The sequence below is a fragment of the Callionymus lyra genome, chromosome 1 (genome assembly GCF_982586985.1).
Source record: "Callionymus lyra chromosome 1, fCalLyr1.hap1.1, whole genome shotgun sequence".
In the NCBI taxonomy this organism is placed as follows: Eukaryota; Metazoa; Chordata; class Actinopteri; order Syngnathiformes; family Callionymidae; genus Callionymus; species Callionymus lyra.
Window position 1 is genome coordinate 27,944,232 of NC_141818.1, and position 23,700 is coordinate 27,967,931.

Genomic DNA, 23,700 nt, shown 5'->3' on the forward strand with positions numbered 1-23,700 from the left:
TTGGTCAGATTTGTGTGAACATTCAATTCCAGTGGCATCAATCTGGCAGCAGCTCTGGCATCAGTGTGTCATCGATAAACCTCTGAACAGTTTATGCTCTGGGATCCAGCTCATGTACAGGAACAAATGCTCCACATCCTCCTGCTTTGGCTGACTAAGAGAAGATGATGATTACTGTGGCTTATTGACAGGCAAATACTGAACCTGAGCTGTGAGAAATTGTGGATAGAACAAGCCAGGATTAGAGAATTGGGCCAACACAATAGTGCATGTGACATGCAAAGTGAAATATTAGAAGCTTGAAAATACACCAAGAGGGAAGGTTTGTGCATTATTTACAATATATTTGGTATAGGCAGACATGATCACTTAGTAAATTACTTTAAATATAAAGTTGACATTAAACCCATTTTGACCTAAAAGCTTGTTCATCTGCATTAAAAAAAAAAAGAAGCAGCCTTTGATTTAGGCAAATCTGCAAATAAATATCTTGTCAATGATTCAGGTCACATGACAGACAAGCTGTTAATGTACGGATGAGGATTTTCTGATATTTTAGAGTAGAATACTAAATGTTACTTTATTGCATATCCATTACCACTATGATCTCCAACTACCATGGTCAGTTTTATGTTGAGATTTAATATACAGTGTTTTTATCTGACACACCTTGTGATCATGCCTGTGGTGCAAGAACGTTTGGGATCCCCCATTACACACCCTTGTTTGTATGTTTCTTAATGTGGCAAAATGAAGAACTCAACTCATGGCCAATTCATTCTTAAAGTCCAAAGTCTTATTTTCCCTAAACATATTTGTTTGTCTTTAAGGTCTTTAAGTTCATGGTGTATTCCTTGACCTGGTTTGGCACGAGTGATAAGTGAGAGCCGTCTTCAAATTAATTCTTCTTTTCCTGCAAACGTCACACACACACAAATGTATATTGATCCTCTCGCACACTTTCGCACGTACTCGGCTTACGCTACCTTTGTCACCTCCCACACAGTGGTTATCTCTAAGAACACAAAACCCACTAGATCCATGCCCAATTTCCATGCATGGAGCCTAAATAGAGCTGTAAGTAGGCATTAAGCCTGATGGGAAGAAAGGGAACATGGAAAAAGAGATAGCAACATCATAGGAAAGGATGATGGCGAGTAACGGGAGTGGGAGGGAAAAGGGGGGAAGGTGGAGGATGATCCAGGAGGAGGATTTCTATTTAGTACAGTGACTTTCATCTCTTCTCAACAACATATTCAGGCACTTTTTTAGGAAAGTATACATACTCTGTCTCCATGCACAGGAGCACACCCCCTACTAGTAGAGACTGGAAAAGACACAATGAATCCTCTGTACTTTTCGCACAAGGGACCAGCATAAAAAAAATAAAAAAAACCTGCAATCCCAGTTTAAGACCATTTTGAATTTGAGCCAAGGAATCTGAAATAATACTCTGCGGCTCACAATAGTTTGTGTAACTTTTTTTTTCTCTTCAGAGATTAGCTGCGATCTCCTTTCACTGTTAATGCTCCCACCAGTCGGACGGGTCTGGAGTTTAGACTGGATGCTGTCCAGGAAGTGAGCCAAGGGCAGCACTTGGCAACAGTCCAGACAGAATAGATAACTCAGAAAGACACACCTGATGTAGCGTCTTTCAATTCCTTCCTCAGAGGATACTCTTTTCAGCTTTCTCAATATCAGATATTACTGATCAGGTGCTTCAAATTCAAAGAGGCCAAATGCTGACTGAAAACAACAAGTGTTTATTCTTATAATTATGATTATTATTATGATGAATAACAAACCACTAGTGCACAACAAGAAGGTCATGTCAACCCAACCTGAGTCTTATAATTATTAAACTGGAATTGAACATCTAGCATGACAATTTGTTTTATTGTTGCAATAAACTTTACAAAGTGTTCAGTTTGAAACCAGGGTATTTCTGTACTGTTTGCATGAATCTAAGTACTAGCATTGCACTTATAATATCTCTAATAAATATAGAAAGTGTCATTGTTTGGACAAACAAGGGGCTTTTTTTGCATTTGTTATTATGTCCACCCTAAAGAAAGAGATGATTCCTTAACTTTTTTTTGAAGATAAATCATCATCACTTCAGGATACATTTCGAGCGAAGTGATTTAAAAGTGGAAAAAAATCCCGTCACAGACCAAAGGCAGCGACCAGACCATTTAAACACAGCTCACCAAGCACAAACACCCTCACATCATCACTGATGCATTCTCACTCTAATGAGTCCAAACAGTGGGCTGCCTGTACGTCAGCTGCCTTGAGTCCGGCCCAGTCCCTCACCCTGAGGAAGGGGAGATCGGCAGGACTGTAGCTGCAGAAGCCCACCTGCTCTGGCTCAATAGGAGCCCTCATACAGCAAACTCTGTAGAGTCAAGCGAATATTAATCAGACATACAAAGGCAGACAAAGACATATGTAGACACGCAGTGAATACCCCATTAAACTCCCACACTCCCTCACTAACTCTTTCATCCAGGCAAAGAGATAGAAAGCGGAAGGAGGTAAAACTGTGATAAAAGCCCAGACAGAATTAAAGGAGGGTGAAATGGGAGGAGGAAGGAAGGGAGGAGGAACGTTTCCTGGATAGACAGGGAAGGCAGGATATATAAGAGGACAAGGAAAACACAGTGGTGGCTTGTTTCAAACAATGGTGGCCCCCAATAAAAAGCTACAGTGCACGGTAACAAGAACGTTGAGCTGCCGTTTCACTGCCTTAAGATGTTATTTCAAGAATATATAGCAAGAAGTTCACTTGTAATCTTATTAATGAAAACTTAATTGTATGTTGATGGCTATTGAAAAGTTAACCTGGTAGTAGGTTATGGGAGATAAACTGGTTTTGCAGTAACTGCAGCTCAAGTAATATTGCTTCAAGAGTCAAATTAATTTCATTAAGTTGATGAGATTGATATTGAATAAATGATTGTGTAGTGTCTTCATCGAGTTTTTTTTTGCATAATCATGCATTTACAGTATTAGTTATATTATTAGTCGTAGTGAAAGTAGTCGTAATATTCAGAAATTATTTTAAAAAAAACAATACAGTAAAATGGGGCTATTTTTGTTGCTAAAGCTATGGAAACTTGTGAAAGGTTTTTAAAAGATATACGTGTATCTGTACCGTCCAAAAATGCACAGCTCAATTTACCAATGTGTAACTCCCTTTGTTAATGTGTAATTCAGAAGTTTTAAGAAGTTTGTGATGCTTAATCAGTTTTTGTTGATTTGTGCATACGTATTCTGAAATACACATTTACAAATCGAGTTACACATTCGTAAATTGGGTTAGCCGTTTGGGGATCACTGCACAGATACATGTTTATTATTCAAACCCTTTCACACATTTACAAAGCTTTTGCATCATCAAAAGCCTCATACAATAACTCTTTTTTTCACCTTTCGTAAGCTTTGTCTTCTTTTGACATTGAGTCAGGTCCTGTCTTTTCTAACTCGGGTATGTGAGAACATGTTCTCCTTCTTCCTGTTAAATGGCTGTTTTCATCCAGCTTTTGTTGTCTAACTGCCACATCTTGTTCCAGGAACTATTGTCGCCACATCTCTTCCACTTGTTAGTCTGGCTCTTGCACATCCTTCAAGAGCACCTCCTGGAGGCCACTGACCGTGAAAATCTGAAGATGATGTTTCAGCTGTGTTTCCCTACAACTTGCCTTTTCTTCAAATTCATTTTTTTTTCTTTTTTTCATTGGTGGTAATAATGTTTCCATTGTTCAAAGCAGCGTAAACTGTATCGCTAAGTCTGCTCTATCAATTCCCTTTGAGCACAGACGTCATGAAGGAGCCAGGAAGGTGTGTTTTACTATGTTTGCTGATGTATGTGATGCAACATCCACAAGTCTAATGCCTGAATTACTGAGTAAGCATGCAAGTGCTATGGTTGAAGTGTAAGAAGGCAGGCCATAAGGCTTTGTGGGGAAGAAGGGACTTCTCTCTTATGGCAAAGAATGCCCCCCTGAAGCTTCAAAAGTGACCCCCAGTACTTACTACAAGCAGCAATTTAACACTTTCATGAAAAAAAACGAAAAAAACTTGACTTCAAACATGCTTCTCTCACCCTCAATGTAACATTTGCTTCTTCTTTCCCTCTAATACCACCATGACAAATCTATAAATTCCACCATCTCAAGTTGCGAACCACTCAGAAGCCAGTGAGGGCGACTGGAAATCAAGTTTGAGGTCAATTTTCAGAATGGGCCTATGCAAAGACAACTGTAGTGTTCATTTGTGTACCTCATTTCATCCTTACATTTTGTCACAGATACATATTTGTATTATTTTCTTTTGGCATTTGTTTGTGATTGACATGGTAGGTGTTTACCATTTTACCTTCATAATCAAAAATATTTTTTAATCTTTGGTGGGTTTAAAAAAATAATGTATCTTACATGCAAGACCCCTTGAATGGCACCTACCAGGTGTGTTTGTGCATGTTTGTCTCACATACATGTGAAAGCAAGTTGGAACGTGAAAGCGGGTCCAGTGATCTGACATATCACTTATGTTATTACAGCTTGTCCACGTTTCATCTGGGATTTTTTTTAGACTTCATGTGGGAAAATGACGTGATGAAGAGTCAAAGAAGGCGGGGGTCTCAAAGTGAAGGAACAGGAAAAAGGGAGGTGAGGTGGAATCTGCTTGACTTATTTTCACCTCACATGCTCTTCAACCATTCATTCTCTCCCTTCTTTCAAGAAGGGGAAGAAAAATGACATTACTCATCAGACAAAGGAAAACATCCAAACCACATAAATCCCCTCACAACCCCCTCCTGACACTTGTTTTCTTATCTGAGGCAGTGCATGTGTGGATGCGTGCGCTAGAGTTATATGCTGAGCGTTTCTTTTTTTTCACAGGCCTCTGCTATCACACAGAGAAGAAGCCAGTGTCTCTGCCAGGTTCCTTCACACTGAGAGATATTGAGGCGTCTCACACTCGCAGACCGACAGTCTCAGGTTTGTACACATGAAAGACTGATGCCTAGAATCTCATGCACACATCTGATACATACATGCAACATATGCAGCACCAGAGAGCACCAAAACACCACAGACTCCTCTGACAAATGCAAGTTAATAGCTGCAAACAAGGGATTATTTTTGGCAGAGCACGCCGCAGTCCAGTCCAAGAAGTGATGGTCCAAGGAGGACAGAGGAAGAGTTGAAATCAAATAAACAGATGTTGTTAAGTCAACATCATATGTATCATTTAGACAGTGGATCCTCTCACTAGTCCCAGCATATATATCAAATATACCATGGAATCCATAAATCACTTGTTCTTTTCTTATATCATTTTCCTTATTTAAGACAGTTAAACTTCACTGATGCTCATCATTCATAACCCAACAGTGCATCAAGTGCTAAAAGAAAGGTCTAGAATGTACGTGAGAAATGGCTGAGTGCAGCACATTAAAGCCTATAGGCGCATACTGTGGCCCTCTAACACATGAGCCTAAACATAGCAGCAAATTACTTGGGGAATTCATCATGTTCATATCAGATGTAACAAGACGCGACGAGGAAAGACAGCAAGATCAGCACTGGCTCTGCAGCTGGCATAAATTGACCCCACATAAGTGGATTTGTAATCCCGAGCGCAGATTTGAACTGTGTCGCCTGTCAAAACTGTGTGTTTGTGTGGTGTGTATATATGTGTGCACTTCTTTTGGTCCGTCTGTACAGCTGTATTATTTTCATGCTGTCACGACAGTTGTTTTAATTTATCTTTTAATCTAATTCCAGAAACATTTTGCAGCCATGCAAAGTTACATTAGAAAAAAAATGTTAAATTGGAGAATCTAAACTTCAAGTTGTGATGATTAATGCTGAAACTAAAAACATTTTCTAACTTATTTCCAGTGATACATCTGGACCACAGGATGGTGCAAACCTTACTTGAACATACATGCAGCTAAATCTTGAGTTTCCCAGGTCACCAGGGGATTAGTCTTCTGCTGGAGCTGGAAAGGCCATGACTCCTCCAGTTTGATCTGAGAGTCAACTTAGATTTATCAAATCAAATTACACTTGAGGACATTGGAACCGAGGTTCACTGAGGCACACACATGCAAGGTCTTGAGGTCACAACAGGTCATGAGATAAGAGGACATATTTAACAAATTACATGAGACAGATCAAACTTGACAGAAGTTTGTTTTTGTGAAGTTTGTTTGTACAAAAACAATAACATTCTGTCCGTATTTTTTTGTAAATTGGAGATTAAAAGCTTAAACTAACAATGATGAATTGAGGTTGTCTTTCTTTGGCTGCTCAAAACCTAAACCTTTGTCTCAGAAGTGTTTTCAAAATCAACCTCCAGCAGATGTGACAGTAGTTTTATTGCTGCCAGAAACCACCAACCATTGGGGTGCATTGGTCAGTTTGATGAGGCGAAAAATGGGTGGTTGTTTGCGTAGAAATTGAAAAACCTACTTCATATGTATTGGTTTCATTTTACAATCCATGTCAGTGAGTAAGAAACACAAGGGAGTGGATGTATGAGACGTGATGAAGGGTTTAATGTTTAATGGTGTCATTGTTACTAGCTTTACCGCTGCAGGAAAAACATTTTCTGACCTGTTCTTACACCTTTAAGGATGTGCAACAGCATGTGGGCAGGCAGGCAGGCAGGCAGGCAGGCGTGTGACCAAAAACAGAAAGAGGTTGGAGGGGGGGGGCAAATGTATTGGCCCCCTGCTGCTACCTCTGGGAGTAGCCATAGCGCTGAGTGACAGACGCTGCTTAGTTTCTTAATGGGGGAAAGGGAAGGCCAGCCAAACCACAGCCTTCAGACTGGGATCACACAGCCTGTAATTATGGAGATGTTAAAGTTATGCGTGTGTGTGTGTGTGTGTGTGTGTGTGTGTGTGTCTGCTCACAAGAAAAAAGCTTGAGCAGAGAAGCCTGTCACTGTCCTCATATAGCAATGCTCTAAGAGACACAAGTGTATATATTATCTGAAAGGGACAACAGGCGCTGGAGAGTGTTTAGCTACAGCTGTGGCCATTGTCTCAACCACCAAATGTTACTGTAACTGCGCTCGATTATTCTAACCACATATTTACAAACACTGGGGTAGAGCTGCCTCTCTGTGACTTATTAGCCCAGTGGAACACACTTGCACTTTTGACTCGTCTTTCTTCCCAGCTATGAGCCATATGAAGGGATGAAGGGGGCGACAGGGTGTGAACAGAATGAATAACACGCATGCAAAGTTGGCTGGTATTAGCATGTGCATAAAGAAATGCATGTGTGCATAAAAGTACCTCTGCTCTCAGAGCCAGAAGGCTTACAGAGCTGACGTGGAAAAAGTTAAATAAATAAGTACAGCAGGAGGAACTTTGAGGTCATGCATGCAAAGTTGAGTCGGTAATGTAAACAGAATTGGGAAAAAAAAGTTATATAAATTACAAACCAGTTAATCAATGTCTGATGACAAAATAATCTTTTTTTCATCCTACACGTATGAAGAGATATGTGTTTGGTGACACTCAAGCTGACGGACTGACACGGTAACTGTGTGCACGTACAAAGTGTGCGCGGTGAACCGCATCAAAGAGCAGGGGGTTGCTCAGTTGTTATGACCCCTGACCTCGGCTTGCTCCGAGTCACAGGGAGGGTGAAAGCAGAGGATGAAGCCGCAGTAAAACATGACCTCCTTCCCATTTCACAGACACAAGGATGTCAAAGGAACACGTGTTCGAAGGCTCAGATTTACAGCAGAGAAAACCATACTTGGACAGAAAAGTAGCAATTTGTGCAGTTAGCAGACACACAAGTGACTCTTTTTGGTGCAGATGCTATCTTAGTAACATGGTCTTTACTGCAACTCTGTACGTTTTCTTTTGTCAACTGATGAGCTATATATATTGTATACATATATATTATAGCTGATTGACAAATGCAAAAGGCGTTTTTAGCTGGAATGGAGGAAGGTTCCTAAACAGTTAATAAACATAAAGGAAACTATTGCTTTGTAGGGTTTTGAGAAATATAAACAACACTGCCAACTAGCCCTGTACCTTAATTAAGCATCACTTTTTGAACTTGTGTTATTAACTTGTTTTCTCTTCGTCTTGCTCCCTCTTAGTGAAAACGTCAACTGTATTAAGCATTATTATTATTTTTCTGCTGTTGTGCACATCCCATACGCAGCATTAGAAAGTTTATTTATGCTTTGAGATGTGAGTTTGGTTTGAATAATCAAAACCATTTGAATTAGTTACAGTACTTGTGGATGTCCAAAGGATCATAAACTAACGTTAAGGTAAGAAAAAAGCAGTTTAACTTGCAAACCCAATACATTATGAACGTAATGATTCTGTTTGCATAAATAATTCCAAAATTCTTTCCAAGTGAATGCAATTGTGGCTCACATGAGTCCAGAGAACCTAGCGAGTATCTGTTCATTATCAAAACATCAAAACTGGTTTGTCATGCCTCCAGAAAGCATGAGTCACTCTGTATGCATATTACTTTTTTGACATGTATATGCAAAATATTTGCCTTTGTGTGTGCATGTCTGTACATGTTTCAAGTGAGTAACAGCTGAAATAACTTAAACCCTGAACTGCACTGTAGTCACAATATATTGTGAAAATATTAGTTTTTGCAATGATACATTTTGCGTGTGATTTACTGTTGTTTTCTGAAGAACATAGAGCCGACAGCTACGTTAACAGAAGACACACCTGCTGCTGACAGACTGTTTGCACAAGTAAAAATATGTCTGTGCTTGAACCAGCCCACATCTGATTTTATTTGCATCATGTTTTTATTCCAAGTGCTTCTGGGTCACACTGTAAATCCCCAGAGGCTGCAGCACAAACACAGTGTGATAACATGTATGTGATTCTTTGTGTGTATATGAAGCAGCCCTTGACAGCAACTGGGGGGGGTGCGGCGGGGCGGACGGTGTGTTTGCATTGGCACCGGTTCAGCATTCCACATTCTTCTGTGATATTCAGTCCTGTGACCTCAGGAAACTCGCCCTACAGAGAAGCTTCGTCTCTTACAAATGCTCCCTTTCTTTCTGCAGCAACTTCACGCTCCTGCTTTCTTGCACTTCAACCCGCGTAAACTCTTTTACAATTAATGTCAACTCGTCAAATATTGACTCGTTTATCATCAACTTATTTTTGCCCTGCATTCATTGGACGGGACTTTACAGTTGGTTAAGTCACTCGAGGACATCTCAACTGACAAATACATCAGGTTAGCGACAAACTGTAGATGTGAACTGACACACCTCTACTCTGACTCCTCCCAAATACCCAGAGAGAGGTTTCACCTAAGATGACCCTGCGACTGGAGGCCAAGAGGCTCTGCCTCTTCCTCCCTCTCTCCTGAAAGCCAACCTCCATTCTCACTCTCACTACTTGGGCTGCAAAAAACACTTGCAACACATGGGTACCCGACGAATGAGAAGTGCAAGACCGAGGGGAGCTTTGCTAAAATAAATGAATGCCCTTTGATGGCTCAATAAGTGAGCAACATGCATTTTATTTTGCAAGCCATCTTTCAAAGTAAGCAGTAGTGACTGGCTGTTATTGTAGGGAGCCTCCAGTCAAATTGTTTTGTACAGTAGACCCCAATGGTACTGGGGCACTGAGGGTCATCTTAGGTGAAGGGTGGAGCAGTGAGTCTGCGCTCTTATCTCTTCACACCCACTTCTTTCAAAAGACAAACTTTATAAGGCGTTAATGTCTCACAGAAACATGACAGAGGAATTGCTCACACCAAACAATTACTAATTGAACCATCAACTTAAAAAATACTTTTTCATTGCCTTTAAAATATATTTAGCGAGAAATAATTCTAGAAAAACTGCCTTGTTTTGTTCTCTATATTAGGATTATAAATGTATATAAATATCCCCAAAAATATGCGCAACTGTTGCCATTTTTAATTCCCTTTTTTTTCCAGTGATCTTGAGGTGCCGCAGCTTTAACCTAAAATATATTTATGCTTTCGATGTGGTAGAATTATTTATTGTAGATAACAAATAAGTCAGTATTCGAGATGATTATTTTGATCAATATTTTAGCCTTGTTTTTGTTTATAACTTTTGTTGCTTACAAAGTAAGTATCGAACTAGTTTGTAGAACTAAAAGTCACAAAAAGCCTCAGTTTCATAGACTAGAGTACACAAGAAGTTCTTTGTCCTAGATGTTTATTTTATCAGCTTTATTGTTAGGTAAATAAATATATAAAAAAAACAAGAGGTTCAAATTCACTGTATAATATTCATCAGTGTTTCAACAGTACATTACTTTTTGTATTCGTGGTGTGTATGTGTGAGCATTTGAAAGAAGACAAGTGAGCGTATGTGTGGCATGGATTTAAAGCTTTACCCCCTGGACCTCAAAATTAGATAGGGGATTATCGGAACACATCCACCACCTGGCATTCTAAGCTGCGCAATTACTACAACAACTTTTAATCAACAACAGCCACACATGTGTCACATCTAGTCAGGAACCAGCCGTCTCACTCTTTCAGAATCTGACTAATAGTACAGTTAAAGCTACAGGCCACATTGTGAGCTGGATTCAGGACTTGCATCCAGGGTTACTTCAAAAATATTATGACAAAATAGTCTGCACTAATCTCACTAATTTAACAAATTCACAGAGCAAAACACAAAATTGCTGAAAAAATGAATACATGAACGGAACAAAACACACAATCGCTGAACAAAACTAAATAAAATGGACTACAAGTGGGATGGACCCTGACCCTGATATTTATGAAGTATCATCAGTATCATCTAAAAGGTCTTAGTAAAAACGATTCCAGTGATAAAAAGTATAATTTTCCTGTGATAAATATTAAGAAAGTTATGGACTATTATAACCCGTGAAAATGCACTAACTTGTAGTCAAACTTCTCAATACTCAGTCAGGACTAAGACTGTAAAACGGGGAAATATTCAAAGTTTTAAGTCACGTTTGAAGTGAGTGTTTAAGTCTCTCAAGAAGCTACATAACGTTGTCACTAGGAAGTGAAGGATCAGTGAAACATCGCACGTAAATTAAGCTCTAGACAGATGCATATGAACTGACGTGTATATTCTGGTGGTGGACCTGACACATAGATGTTAACAAATGTGATCTTAAACTAAAACACATGCTGAAATGATTACTTAAGTTAAGCAAGTTTTATTTCCTCATTAAATGTTTTCTGTTCGACTAATACAAAATGAAGTGCAAACTCAACTCCCAAGTTGTAACAATCTTTTTCATTTTATTGTTTTCGGAACAAAGGCTTTAACATTTTATTGGATAGTTTGTTTATATGTTCATAATATTCGCTCTAAAATGCCTACATGAGCTTTATTATATTCCTGCTTAAAGATCGACTCACACAAATCAGTTGCATCTGCGTCCGCTGCATTTATGAAGATGACACGGTCAAGTGAAGACATTCTGGAGAGACCAGGGTTACCGTACCAACCTCATTCTAATGGCAGTAGTACGAAAGTCTGGCAGCATGCACAGCTGCATACGTGTCGCTGGACTGACGCTGCAGGATTCGTTTCTCATATGTGTCACAGAGACGCTCGCCAACATCTTGACCAAAGTATTTAGATTTCGCCGCATCCAATTCAAAGATTACTGTTTGGACCAGTGTTGGTTAGCATCAACAAAATGAGCAATTATTCCAATCAATGTAATGACCTGATTTAGTAGAACATTTTGAAATAATAAATAATGAAAAAAAAAAGAGATACCTAGATTTGTTTGCAGACTTAAGTTGTTTGCATTAAAAAAAAGTTGTTAAAGAACATTGACATGTCAAGAGACAAAGTGGATCTGCTCACTGGAGGACAATGATAACATTGTTCATTGCAGGTAATCATTTTTAGTAAGCTGTGATGTGATGGTATGATATCATATGTGAAAGTGTTTCTCTGCGAAAGGTTTTGAATTTAGAAATCTAAATACACCAGAGTTTGTCTAAACTACTGAAAAAGAACAAGTAAGAATCTTTAACCTCTTATCAACCACTTGCCTCGAGAATCCATCGGCTTATCCTCTGGCCGGCGAGGTTCTGCCAAACATTACCACCACACACACACCAATGCCACACCAAACGCGTCCTGTTATCTAAACAAGCCTTGCATTCTCGTCAGTGGAATCGATTTACTGTCTGGAAGAAAAGAGAGACTCTCCTGCTCACAGATAAATGCAAACAGAGTCTTTTGATGGAGCGCCCAGCCTTGTTTACCGCCGCTCAATTTATTTAGCGACGAACCTACACCAAACACACCAACTACCCCCTGCATCTCATCCTCCTCTCAACTGCAACCGCCCCCATCTGCAAGAACACATACATTTACACACACAGACACACACCACACCCCCCCACTCTCTCCACAAACCCATGTCATTCCCTATCCTGTTTCATCCTGCTTTCTTCTCCACGTCTAGTGTCCTAGATCTGCGTCCAAACTGATTTGAAGCTTACTCGCTTACACAGACGCATGCCAAATATGATTCTTTGCATTCTGTTGTGCTTCTCAGCGGGCTCAAAAATTCATCACCACCCCACACCCCACTCTCAATCTTTCTTCTCACGGTGTAATGAACACCAAACGATGCCCTCATGAAGGTTGTCTCATAATGGGAACGAGTGCAAAACTTTTTCCTCCACTAATAATTCATCTGAGAATGGACAAAAATGTTCAGTAGTTGCAGCTAAAGAATGAGATAGTTGTTTTAATTGGACAAGAGGGGGGGGAGGGTACTGTAGTGTAAAAAGTAACACTATATCAAATCAAAGTTTTCCATTTGAATGAGATATGCGGAGATACAGCAAAACCCCTAATCGAGATATCTCAAACAACCGACTGGTGACAAAGCATCTTTGTATAGGCAATGAAAGACAGATCAGAGTGAAAGAAAAAACCAGCCACAAGCTGGTGATCGCCTGTTTTCATGAGAAAGCAAAGATAATGGTCCTATTGAGCGCGAAAATGTTTCTGCTTACAAATTATTATACATTTTTCAGTGGCTACAAACGGGACACCCGGGTGCTAATGAGGCTCGGGGAGGGCATTCATTTGAACCCTAAAGAGGTTTGAAAGAAAAACTGGAACAAGGAAAAGAAAGAAAAGACGAGGGAAGAAAGCAAGGATCAGAGGGAGGAGGTTGGCAGCAACTGTGTATGAAAATTTGGCGTCTTCAATACAGAAAGATAGCTTTGTGCCAAAAACAACCGCCGACTCAACTCCTCTCACTTTCTGAACATCAGACTCTGCATTAAACTCACCCACACGACCATTAACTACTTTTTTTCACTGCTGCGAAAATGTTTTTGATTTTCTAATGACCTGATGTTAACTTGAAAATCAAAAGAAAGAAGGAATAATTAGATTTACACGAGGCAAAAAATCTCATCGGCAGGACGGCAAATGTGTCTCGCTCAAAGCTGGAGTGAGCCAGAGTGAGCTGGCGATGCCAAGGCCGCGCTGTGAGAGGTAAATGAACCGGCATCCCTTCCTTTTTGGCGGACCTGCTAGAAATAAGTATTGCTCACTATGCTTCTCCTCCTTTTCTATTCCACAGCAAGGTTGGAACACCAGAGGCTGAGAGTCCCCAAAACAACAACAACACCGCCTGTCGGCTTTTAATTGCTTTCTGCATGCATTTGCCGTTTTCAATGAAAAAACTTTTTTTTTATGTACATTATTTACGAATTTATTACAAGAAATTAAACTATTTATTTGAATTTGAATATATTTTTAATTCTTATTGGAAGAAGAAGCATCATATTTCACAAATAACTCGTATAATTGATGAGTTTAAATGTTTTTTTGTGGTTAAAAGTATAAGAACTAACCACACATTTTTTTATTTTTACATAGACATAGTAATTCATATTCTGTATAAAAAGCTTGAATTAATTTGTAACGATAAAAACCCAAATTTAAAAAGAAGAAATTAAAAAGAAGAAAGAGATGAGCCATGATAATCTCAATAATCAATATGTTGTATATGTGAAACAGGAATAGCATTTGAGGGGGAAAAAAAAGGTTTTATATCATGGAGCGTTCAAGTTTCACATATGATTTCACTCGGATTATATGTCTTTCCTTGTATAATTTATTAGCTGTCAGGGTAGAAATATACCCTGGGATTTTCTTAGTAATTTCTGACTGTTGTGATCCTCAAAAGAAAAGCTCATCCAGCATGTTTTGGACAGAACAATGAGTCTTTGGCAAGCTCAGTGCTAGCCACACTTTTTATCAAAGCCAAAAATATTGAAAGAACACTTATACTCACTTTTTTCTTAATGCAACTATTTCAATAATCCCACAGTGTGTTTTACAACTTTCCCTGCTGCATGCTAGCAAAGGAGAAGTTAAAAAAAAAACAATACTAGTTCACAATGACTGTCGTTATGTCACGAGAGTCATAACGAGAGAAATATTAGAACGGAAAAGACGTTGTTTTTTTTTTTAAACACTTCTGGTCCTATCTGTCACTTTCACTCTTTCTGCATTCTTCCAACTAGTCCTCAATATTCTGCACAGTGCTAAACTCAAGAGGGACTTCTTTTCAAAGATTTTTCAATCTTTCCTGTGGTCAGCGAGTTGGCCCGAGATTGCGCCGAGTTTTCTCTTGGCTTTCTCACAGTGGCGTCCAAGATATGACTACTGCTCGAGCAGAGGAGAGCGAGGGAGAGGAGGGATCTGGCAGCAACAAGCATGGAAAGTGGAGTGTTTTGCGGTCATGGCAAAATGGCACGGTGAGCACATTTCACACCTCCCTCAGAGTAACTGCAAATTTCCTGTACTGCACTTTAGATTGGAAACACATTTGGAACATCTTTTCATGATCACACTTTCACTGCACGTAATAAATTATACATTCATAAAAATACTCAACTGTGAATGAAGAACGAACTGATCAAAATCTTGATCATTCCATTATTATTATATAAGTTGGAAATAAACATTTAATTAGAACAGATCAGTCAGATTTTGAGACGGTCCAAATAATATTCCATCAAAAACGTTGAACGTGAAGAACAGTTCTATGGGCCACCTTTGCTCGTCCCTCCTATAAATATTCTCATCAGCGACTTCTGGTTTGTCGGAACAACAAATGAAAAGGTGGCGAGCTGTGGTTGTGTGGTTGGTTCTGCTTCAGCTGCGGTGTGTCACGGCCCGTAACAGATCTGAAAGACTGTCTGGCTTCTGAGCAGCCTGACGGCAAGCCCAGAGATTCCCTATGGCAGCTTTTGCCACTCTGTCATAAACAAAACACAAGACGTCTTTCTCCTCTTCCCACAACCAACCGGGCTCAGGCGGTGCCAAACAGAACAATCACTTTCGCGGTTTCTTCTCCTTTCCAACACACACTCTTTCCCTCTCTCTCCTCGTCTACCGCTCGCTCAGGCTTCTATGTAAACAAAAGAGATCGTCAGAGACTTTACCTCTGTGAGAGTGACAATGAGGATCATGTTTAAGGAGACAAAACGGGATCAAAGAGGTGCCGGAAAGACAGAAAATGCTAAACCTTGACAAAAGGCAAATCAAACAAAAAAACAAACAAATAGCAACAACTTGTCATTAATTGCATAATTTGAGGGGAACATATTGTGGTGAGACAAACAAATGACAGACATCACAGGAATTAAAAACTTAGGATGAACTTTGGACAGTTAATTATTATATATTTTATGGTTCTGCTTTTTAAATGATATCAGATCGGTTCTAGCGTTACTGGATATTTTATAGTAACACAGTATTAGGCACAGTGAGAGCGAGTTATTCAATTGAAAGCCACTCCATGCAGCTGCTACATGATTTACAGCTGCTGACTAACTTACTGAAATAATCATTGCTGCACATTTAGCAATTGAAGAAGTATTTTATTATCTGTAAATTATGATATGAAAATATATATATATAATGTTAAATTATGATATAAATATATATATATATATATGTAAATTGTGATATAAAATATATATATTTAAATTATGATAAAATATATATATATATATATATATACACACACATATATATATATACACACGTCTGATTCAGAGAAAAATCTGTTGAAAAAAATTGTTTTCAAAACAATGTTGCCAGGCTGACGGTTGTGTGTATAGTGTGTGTCTACTTGGGTCACGTCAGAACAATGTGTGTGGAAATCTACATTTGTAAAGCACAATATTGTTGCCCTGAAACGGATTTGTGTGTGTGATAATGTGGCTGCTACATGATACAAAAATGAGGAGCACATTCCAGTTGATAAATTTGGGCCATCGGCATGTTTGTGTTGGTAGCCAGCACATGACAGTGTGTGTGTGTGTGTGTTTGATTGTGTGCGCGTGTGTGTATGATTAGATGTGTGATTAGGTGTATGTATGGTGTGGTTGTGTGTATTGTTTTAAAATGGAAGAAAATAACAGCGTCTGCCGTTTGTGTTTGTAATGTACGCACACAAGAGTGTTGTGTAAAATGTTTGGCCTGATGCAAGCATGCGTGTGTCCGGGATAGTGGCTGTTTGTGATACCAGACCATGCGCCAAAATGTATCTATGGCACTCCTTGGCTCAATGTCCACACCGTGGGTGTGTATGTGGGTGTGTGTGCGATTGTGACAAAAAAAGCTGTTGGTGTGAAAGTATGCCTTTAAGATGACTGATAATTTTCCATCTTGCTTTTTAACATTTTTGTTTTTAAATGTCTTTATTATTTTATGGGTAACAAAAGCTTTAATTATGGCTGAAAATAAAGTGTGTAACTGGGTTGGAACGGCGCGAGGGTTCCTAAACACCAAAAACATGCCAGTGGTTTCAGACACACACACACTGGCCTGGACTTCAATGCTGACATTATTCTCACAAAGTATACATATGTATAATCTTAAAGAAAAGAAACATGCACGCAGATCTAAACATAAAACACACACATGCAAATGATACGAAGCCACAAAAAGCTTTGTGTTAGAACAGATTATATGTAGAACACTCTCAGGTGCCTTTGACACACACTCGCATATTCTTTTTCTCTTTTTTGATAATGTTGGACGATGTAAGCCATGACAATAATGTACATATTAATGAATAGAATGGATTCTACTTTGGAATTAAATGTATAAATCAAATATAATTAAAAAAATATATATATTGTATAAGATAATGATTTACAAGTAAAACAGGATAATATAACTAAACAACTATTTTATTATAATTAATCTCAAGTGTGTATTATTTATGTCTTATGTGAATTTTAACAAGCTTAAAAGTTTTTGTCAGTGACATACACAGGCAGTGTCATTTGAGCTGTTCGTCATTTCCCTTCAAATAATCAAGATTTTGTCACGTACCTGGCGTGTGGACGAAGTAGGCCAGGTAGAGGTCCAGCTCCTTGACAGACACTCCAATGTGGTGCGGCTGAACGCAGAGGCCCGGATTGGTGCACTGAGGCGACTTGACCAGTCGCTCGCCATCCGTGCTCTCCAGGGGGCTGCCCTTGAACAGGATGACCATCACCAGGTCGAGCCGCCACACCTTGTCGGCCTGGCGCAGGCAGTCGATGCGACGGATCTTGCCCTTCTGGTCGGGGTTGGACAGTACACAGCAGGGGGGCTTTTTCCCAGTGATACTGAGCACAAAGTCCTCGCGGAACTCTGGCCGGATGTCCTTCCGGAGCTTGGCCAGCAGGCGCGAGGCCCACTTCTGTTTTATCTCTGGCTTCTCTCCCAACAGTTCGTCCTTCACCGCACGTTCCTCCTCCTTGGACATACGCTTCTCGTGCTTCTTGAAGTATTTGCGCTTGCGGGCCTGCAAGTTAAACCAGGTGTAGGCGAAGGCTCGGACGTGGGGCAGGAGGGCCTCGATGAAGGGGTGGAATTCATCCTGGATGAGAGAAGAGGACGGGGGGAGGGTGGAGGATGAGAGGGAGGGTGGGGGGAAACAGGACGAGGCGTTGGAGAGAGACGGCGAGAATGGGGGAGAGAAAGACGGGGAGAGTGGGAGCAGGGGTGAGGTGGGATAAAGAGAGGAGAGGCAGTTAGCACCAGCACGCATCATGGTATAACGGCGCCCTCTCTGTATGAGTGTAGAAAGAGAATGAGCAAGAGGTGATAAGAAAGAGAGAGGAAGGAAGAGAGAGAGAGAGAGAGAGAGAGAGAGAGAGAGAGAGAGAGAGAGAGAGTGTTTGACAGGCGCATCTCAATGAAGGATGCATTTCACGTCAAAAGACTTATGTGATAATAATCCGAATAATACCCTTGATTTTTTTTTTCTCTTATACAACATTCTGTGGTTTTAAAATATGTTCACATTTTGGAAATAATTACATTTTGAAAAATACCGCCTTTGTAAATTATATAAAAGTGAAAAGAACCATAGTTGTTATACATTTAAATAACAGATCAACAATTATAAAATGCCATTTACCATATTTCTTTCTCATCATAAGTTCCCTCAGACGACAGACACTTAAAATCACCAAAGCAAAACAAAAAATATCATAAAATTCTCTTTTTTATAAATTTAACAAAACTGAAGCAGAGAGGTCCAGTGAAAGCAGCGGGAGGTCAAATTCTGTAAAAAACAGTTTGAATAGATTCAGAGTAAAAGCAACACAGGAGACAAAGTTGAGGTGCTGCTCACAGGCGCAACCAACGGAAAAGATCTGGGAGCGTTTAAAGAATGTATCTGAATGAAACAATGTCAAAAGCAGAAAAAAATTATCAGATAATTCAGCAAAAGTGTTAAAAATGAAAAAAGAAAACTGCGTAAAAACATCTCGAAGAAGCCTAGGAAAAGGCTTGGCAATGCGAGGCGTGATATTGGATGGATCCTGGGGTACACAAGATCACAGATTAGGGAGATGGAAAAGGGGGGTGCAAAAAGAGAAGAAGAAAAAAAAACAAAAAAAAAACAAGAGGACCAAATCAACGTTGGAAGAGTGTGCGCGACCACTGGCAAGCCCAAGTGCTGCTTCTTTTTCCCCCTCTTTCTCTCCAACTCGGTCTCTGTCTTTCTCTTCCTCTCTACTTTCCTTCTCTAACCATTGACTGAGTCCCTGCCAACATGCAGAGGGCCCACCTATTTGGCACTAAGACTCAATGAGCCCAGCCAATACAGACGCTTCCAGCACAGAGAGGGAGGGATGAGAGTGATGGCTGAGGGAGACGCAGCAGAAGCAGGGGGGTGAATGGCTGGTGGTTGGTGGCTGTTGGTAGGAAGAGAGTTAAAGTGACTGATGGAGAGAGCGATGTCTGTGTGTTCGGTGCCAGCCGAGGGCTCGTCATTATCCCAACGAAACTTCCATTCTATTACAAAAAGACAATTTATATGTCGAAAAAAAAACGGTGAAAATGTTGTTCTCTATTTCCTTGCAATGCAACCATCACTAAACATCGTGGAACCGGCTGGTTCTGGATACCACCTTCCACTGTGTCTCCTGCCCCCCTCCTACAAGAGCCCTCTCTCCCTCCCTGCTCGCGTTACACCACCTTGGCATGGGATGGCATGAGAAAACACAGGCCCAAAATCCCACCAGACCCTGGGACCAGCAGCTGCTCCTGGATTTACCACACAAACAAAGAGAGGAGGGGAATGAAAATGCCCATTAACCTCCAACAAAAAAGTAGCGTGCTCTCCTGTTTCAAAATGCATCCTCGTATCCAAGCTGGCTCCTTCCTTCCACTCGCCTGTTCCTCCCAACGTCAACACATTAAACCAGATTAAAAGTTTGTCAGTAAACTAGCACGTAGCTATTGGATACACAAAAAACACTCAGTATGTGGAGTTGACTCATTCACTACTCTTCTGAAAGAAATCCCCAAAATATTTTGGTACAAATTTTTATATTTGACAGATGACAGTATCTGTGGGGAACCCTGATCAAGTCAATCAAAGCGGGTTTTTTTTTTTTTAATTCTTCAGTGTCATACAGCCAAATATTCAGAAGGATACATATGGCTAGCAATGTTTCCCAAAAAAGCTAATTTGTCCGGAGGCAAAGTTGGTAGTCCTGCCATTTCATTGTGGGTGAAGCTCCCCGCTATGCAGAGGGAGAGGACGTCTGTGAGAACACCCAACAAAAGCCAGAGCACTCTGGTTGGCGACCAGGACCAACAGACTGAGCCTGGCCTGCTCCCTCTGTCATCATCTGACAGAGAACCCGCAGCCTGGCCTGAGAGCTCTTGCACTGACTGGCTGGCAAACCGGCCGGGAGGTTGGCTGACATGCCGGGCGGGTGAATGGCGGCTTGGCTAGAAGGGAAGGTAGCTCGCTGGCTCAATGGATTTGCTCGTCTAATACTCCTGCACGGATGGGAAGGGAGGTGCAGGCCCTGTCTGGACGGGGCCTAGCTTGGATTTCAATGGATGACTGCCTTAATAAAAACACATGTACACCAAGATAAAAAAAAAAAGACTTGTTATTAATCACAGCAAATTAATTTAGTCCTATCTATCAATCATCTCTCAATAATCAATCCATCCTACAATACTATGTGACATAATACTTTTTCATTTTAAATCAACTATGAGGTACCTTGCATCAACGAACATGCCATAGACAGGCGCCACAACTATAGAGACAAATATATTTGATTATGTATGTATTTATTTGTGCAACGGATCAGAAAAACAACTGCTGAGAGAGGCGTAGTACAGGCAGCGTGTCTCTCAGTCCAAACTCATCTTATCTTTTAGAAACACTCTTTCTAAACGACACGCGTCTACGTGACTCCTTTAAAGGAGCAGCGACAAGAGGAGTGTATCAGCACGTACGCGCGCGCGCTCACACACACACACACACACACAGATCGAGCCGCGAGCGAGATATAAACATGCGCGCGCACACACACACACACACACAGTGAATTTTCGCTCTTTCGAAAATATTAATGGAAAGTAAAATATATCTGATTTAAAACACGTAAATACTACGTAAATTCGTTCGCACGTTATTTAATAAAGATCACGAAAGCTGCCATGTCAGCACAAACTCCCATTCATGTCATCCTTTTTTTTTAAACTGTCAAATAGAAAGACAAAATATAATACTTTCCCGCTATATTTCATTTTGTGCACGGATCCATTTTCACACGAGCAGCCGCAGGTTTCTGACGTTTATTGACCGACAAGCGCAATATTCGTTCCGCTGTAGGGTTTATTTGTCTTCCAGAGAATGAATCCTCGTTTCGTTTGATATGGAAGAGTTAAGTTATAGTCAAATTGAAATGCATATTTGCATGAAATATGAAAAGGAGAAACAATGCTTGACTTGTTTGCTTCATTTGGCTGCGGGCCTGCAGCACTAGCGTGCAGGGTCACAGCACTGACTAGTCAGAAAGTGCGTCAAGACATTTAGAAGAAAGTAAACCTTGCCCTCGGGAAAAAATATTAAATTAAACTTGAGAATTTCACCGATAGTAATGGGAACATACTCTTTACAGGAGCTTTTCAATGAATTGAGAAAACCCTTCACCTAGTTTTCCTGAATTCTGATTAACCCGATAAATTCAGGATATAATTTCAATTTCCTTTTTTAACGCAATCAAATGTAATTCCAAATGGTTAAAATCAAATAATTTAAAGGATTAAAACAGAAAAGGAGAGGACACATGATAACAACAATCATCTAAAATCCGAACATGTATTTAGAGTAATAGTATTAACTTGTCCCTCTCTAAGTTAATGCTGGGCTTTCATGCAAACGTGGTGTTTCTTGTATGACTTCCAAACATTTATACTTTCACTTCAATATCTTAACATTATAAAATTAATAGTTAAAAGAAGGTGTGATACAACTTTCTAATCTTTAAATAAAACAGAGGAATAACTTTTCAATATTGACTTATAGGGACTATTCGATTTTTTCCACATTGTGTCATATCCCTTTAACACTTTAGCATGCATGTATAAAATAACTAAATTAACAAAGTAAAAGTAAACAAACCGTTTTATTTAGTGCTGAAACCTTCCATTTAAACGAGCCATACAAAATAAGTCATTTACAGGATATAAAATAAGTGAAAGCTAATGAAAGAAGCGTGTAAGGACATGCCACGGATGGAATTCGTCTCCGAAATCTGCTGCATAAGATCATCATTTTACCAGTGCATCGGATCATCACGCGCACTTGCTTCCAGTGGCCCCGCAGTGAAGAGAATTTCCTGAAGCTGTTTGTCCAGCATGTGGTGATTAAATAAAACAAGCCTTTGGTTTCATCAAAATGCAGCTCAGGCTTGGTTATGGTTTAGAAGAAGAAAGACAGGTTTGTTTGGGGCTAGTTTTCCTGGCTTTTCACCAAGTGAAAGTCCTGTTGTGAGGAACTCTAACTCAAATCAGTCGAATATGATCCATCTAGAAAAGATTGCAGGTTTTTAAATCCACATAAATTATGTTTATCTTCATATTTCAATGACTTGTTCTCCCATTAGACCCGTGTACATCCACTTACAAGTTCCAAACCGTCAAACAAAGAGCATTGCCAATTCTTCCATTTCTATCCTCCAACTATTCTCCCACTTGCATGATGGAAAAAAAGTTTCTCACTCTGTCTCTCTTTGGCACAGATTGATGTTAAAAATGTGTCTGTGCATCGTTTGTAATTACGCCTGTTTACACACTGAAGCATTACTATGTGTGAAAGTCTGGAAGCCATTTGTGGCATGAGGCTAGTTTAAACAGCTCCAGAGACAGGACAGATAGAGCTGTTACGCTTCTGACATCACTGCTGACTTGAGTCATTTATACAGAAATATATTTCCATGTTTACACTATGGGTCTGTCTGGGCAGACAGTCACAGCCTGGGATTAAAGATAAGATCGAAGACCAATTTCTTCACTCCGCTTTAGCGCTCACTCGTCCTTCTAAACATTCCACAGTTGTTCACTATTGTTTATAACAAAATATCTTCTACGCACATTTCAACAAGAGACACAAAGGGGGTTTCACTGAATCAACTCTTCAAGGGAATGACAGAGGTAGATATCTGTGACTCATGAACACTTGATCTTGATAACAGGATTGTCAATCAGAAACAACGTGCCCAGCAGGGAAGATGTTTGCGATTCTAGTGAAAGTGTAGGAGTCTTATAGTATACAAATTCATTCAATGCAGACAGTTGTTTGGCCTGAATTGCATGTGATGATAAAGTAAAACTAAGTCCTTTAGTCCAACATACGTAAACAGGCGCAGACAAAGAATTGCTCAAGGATCTAAAAGGACAATAGACCTTCCTGATGACGACAATATGTCAGCATGTTTGGGCTTCAACTGCGCTTGGAAGCGGCCGACTACTATTTTCTGACTCACTCACCTTAGTTGCCACTTGCCAATGACACGCACCAGCGGGCGGAGGCCTCACCGTGAGCAAACACGGCAAACTAGATCCACTCTGGCCTTCATGACCCACTCGTGAGCGCTCCATCTCTGTCTTACTTCTGCTTTCTGCCAGTGAAGGAAAGGTGCCAGCCTTTTCCCTACGGCGGGCACTGCGCCCTCACACTTTTATTAGAAAGCAGCGCCATTACTCCAACTCAGGCACTCACCTTCCACTCATCAACGACTTGATTTGCTTCATTCGCCAAAAATTGAAACGCCATCTCCTTATATTTAAATAATTGAGTGTTTTTTCGGCTGCAGCCGGACAGATGGACAG

At 40.1% G+C, this 23,700-nt stretch overlaps 1 protein-coding gene across 12 annotated transcripts in view; it reads right to left on the reverse strand.

The window, feature by feature from the left end:
- LOC148088732 (nuclear factor 1 X-type-like) overlaps positions 1–23,700 on the reverse strand; it is a 77,894-nt gene that overhangs the window by 32,602 nt on the left and 21,592 nt on the right. For 10 of the 12 annotated variants that reach the window (XM_087799278.1, XM_087799272.1, XM_087799258.1 and 7 more), the window contains one exon: positions 17,398–17,929. In XM_087799278.1, the coding sequence (XP_087655404.1) occupies positions 17,398–17,929 (532 nt within the window). Of the gene's footprint in view, positions 1–17,397; positions 18,209–18,472; positions 18,556–23,700 lie in introns of those variants that run through there. The other 2 variants (XM_087799265.1, XM_087799225.1) reach the window with 2 other exon arrangements.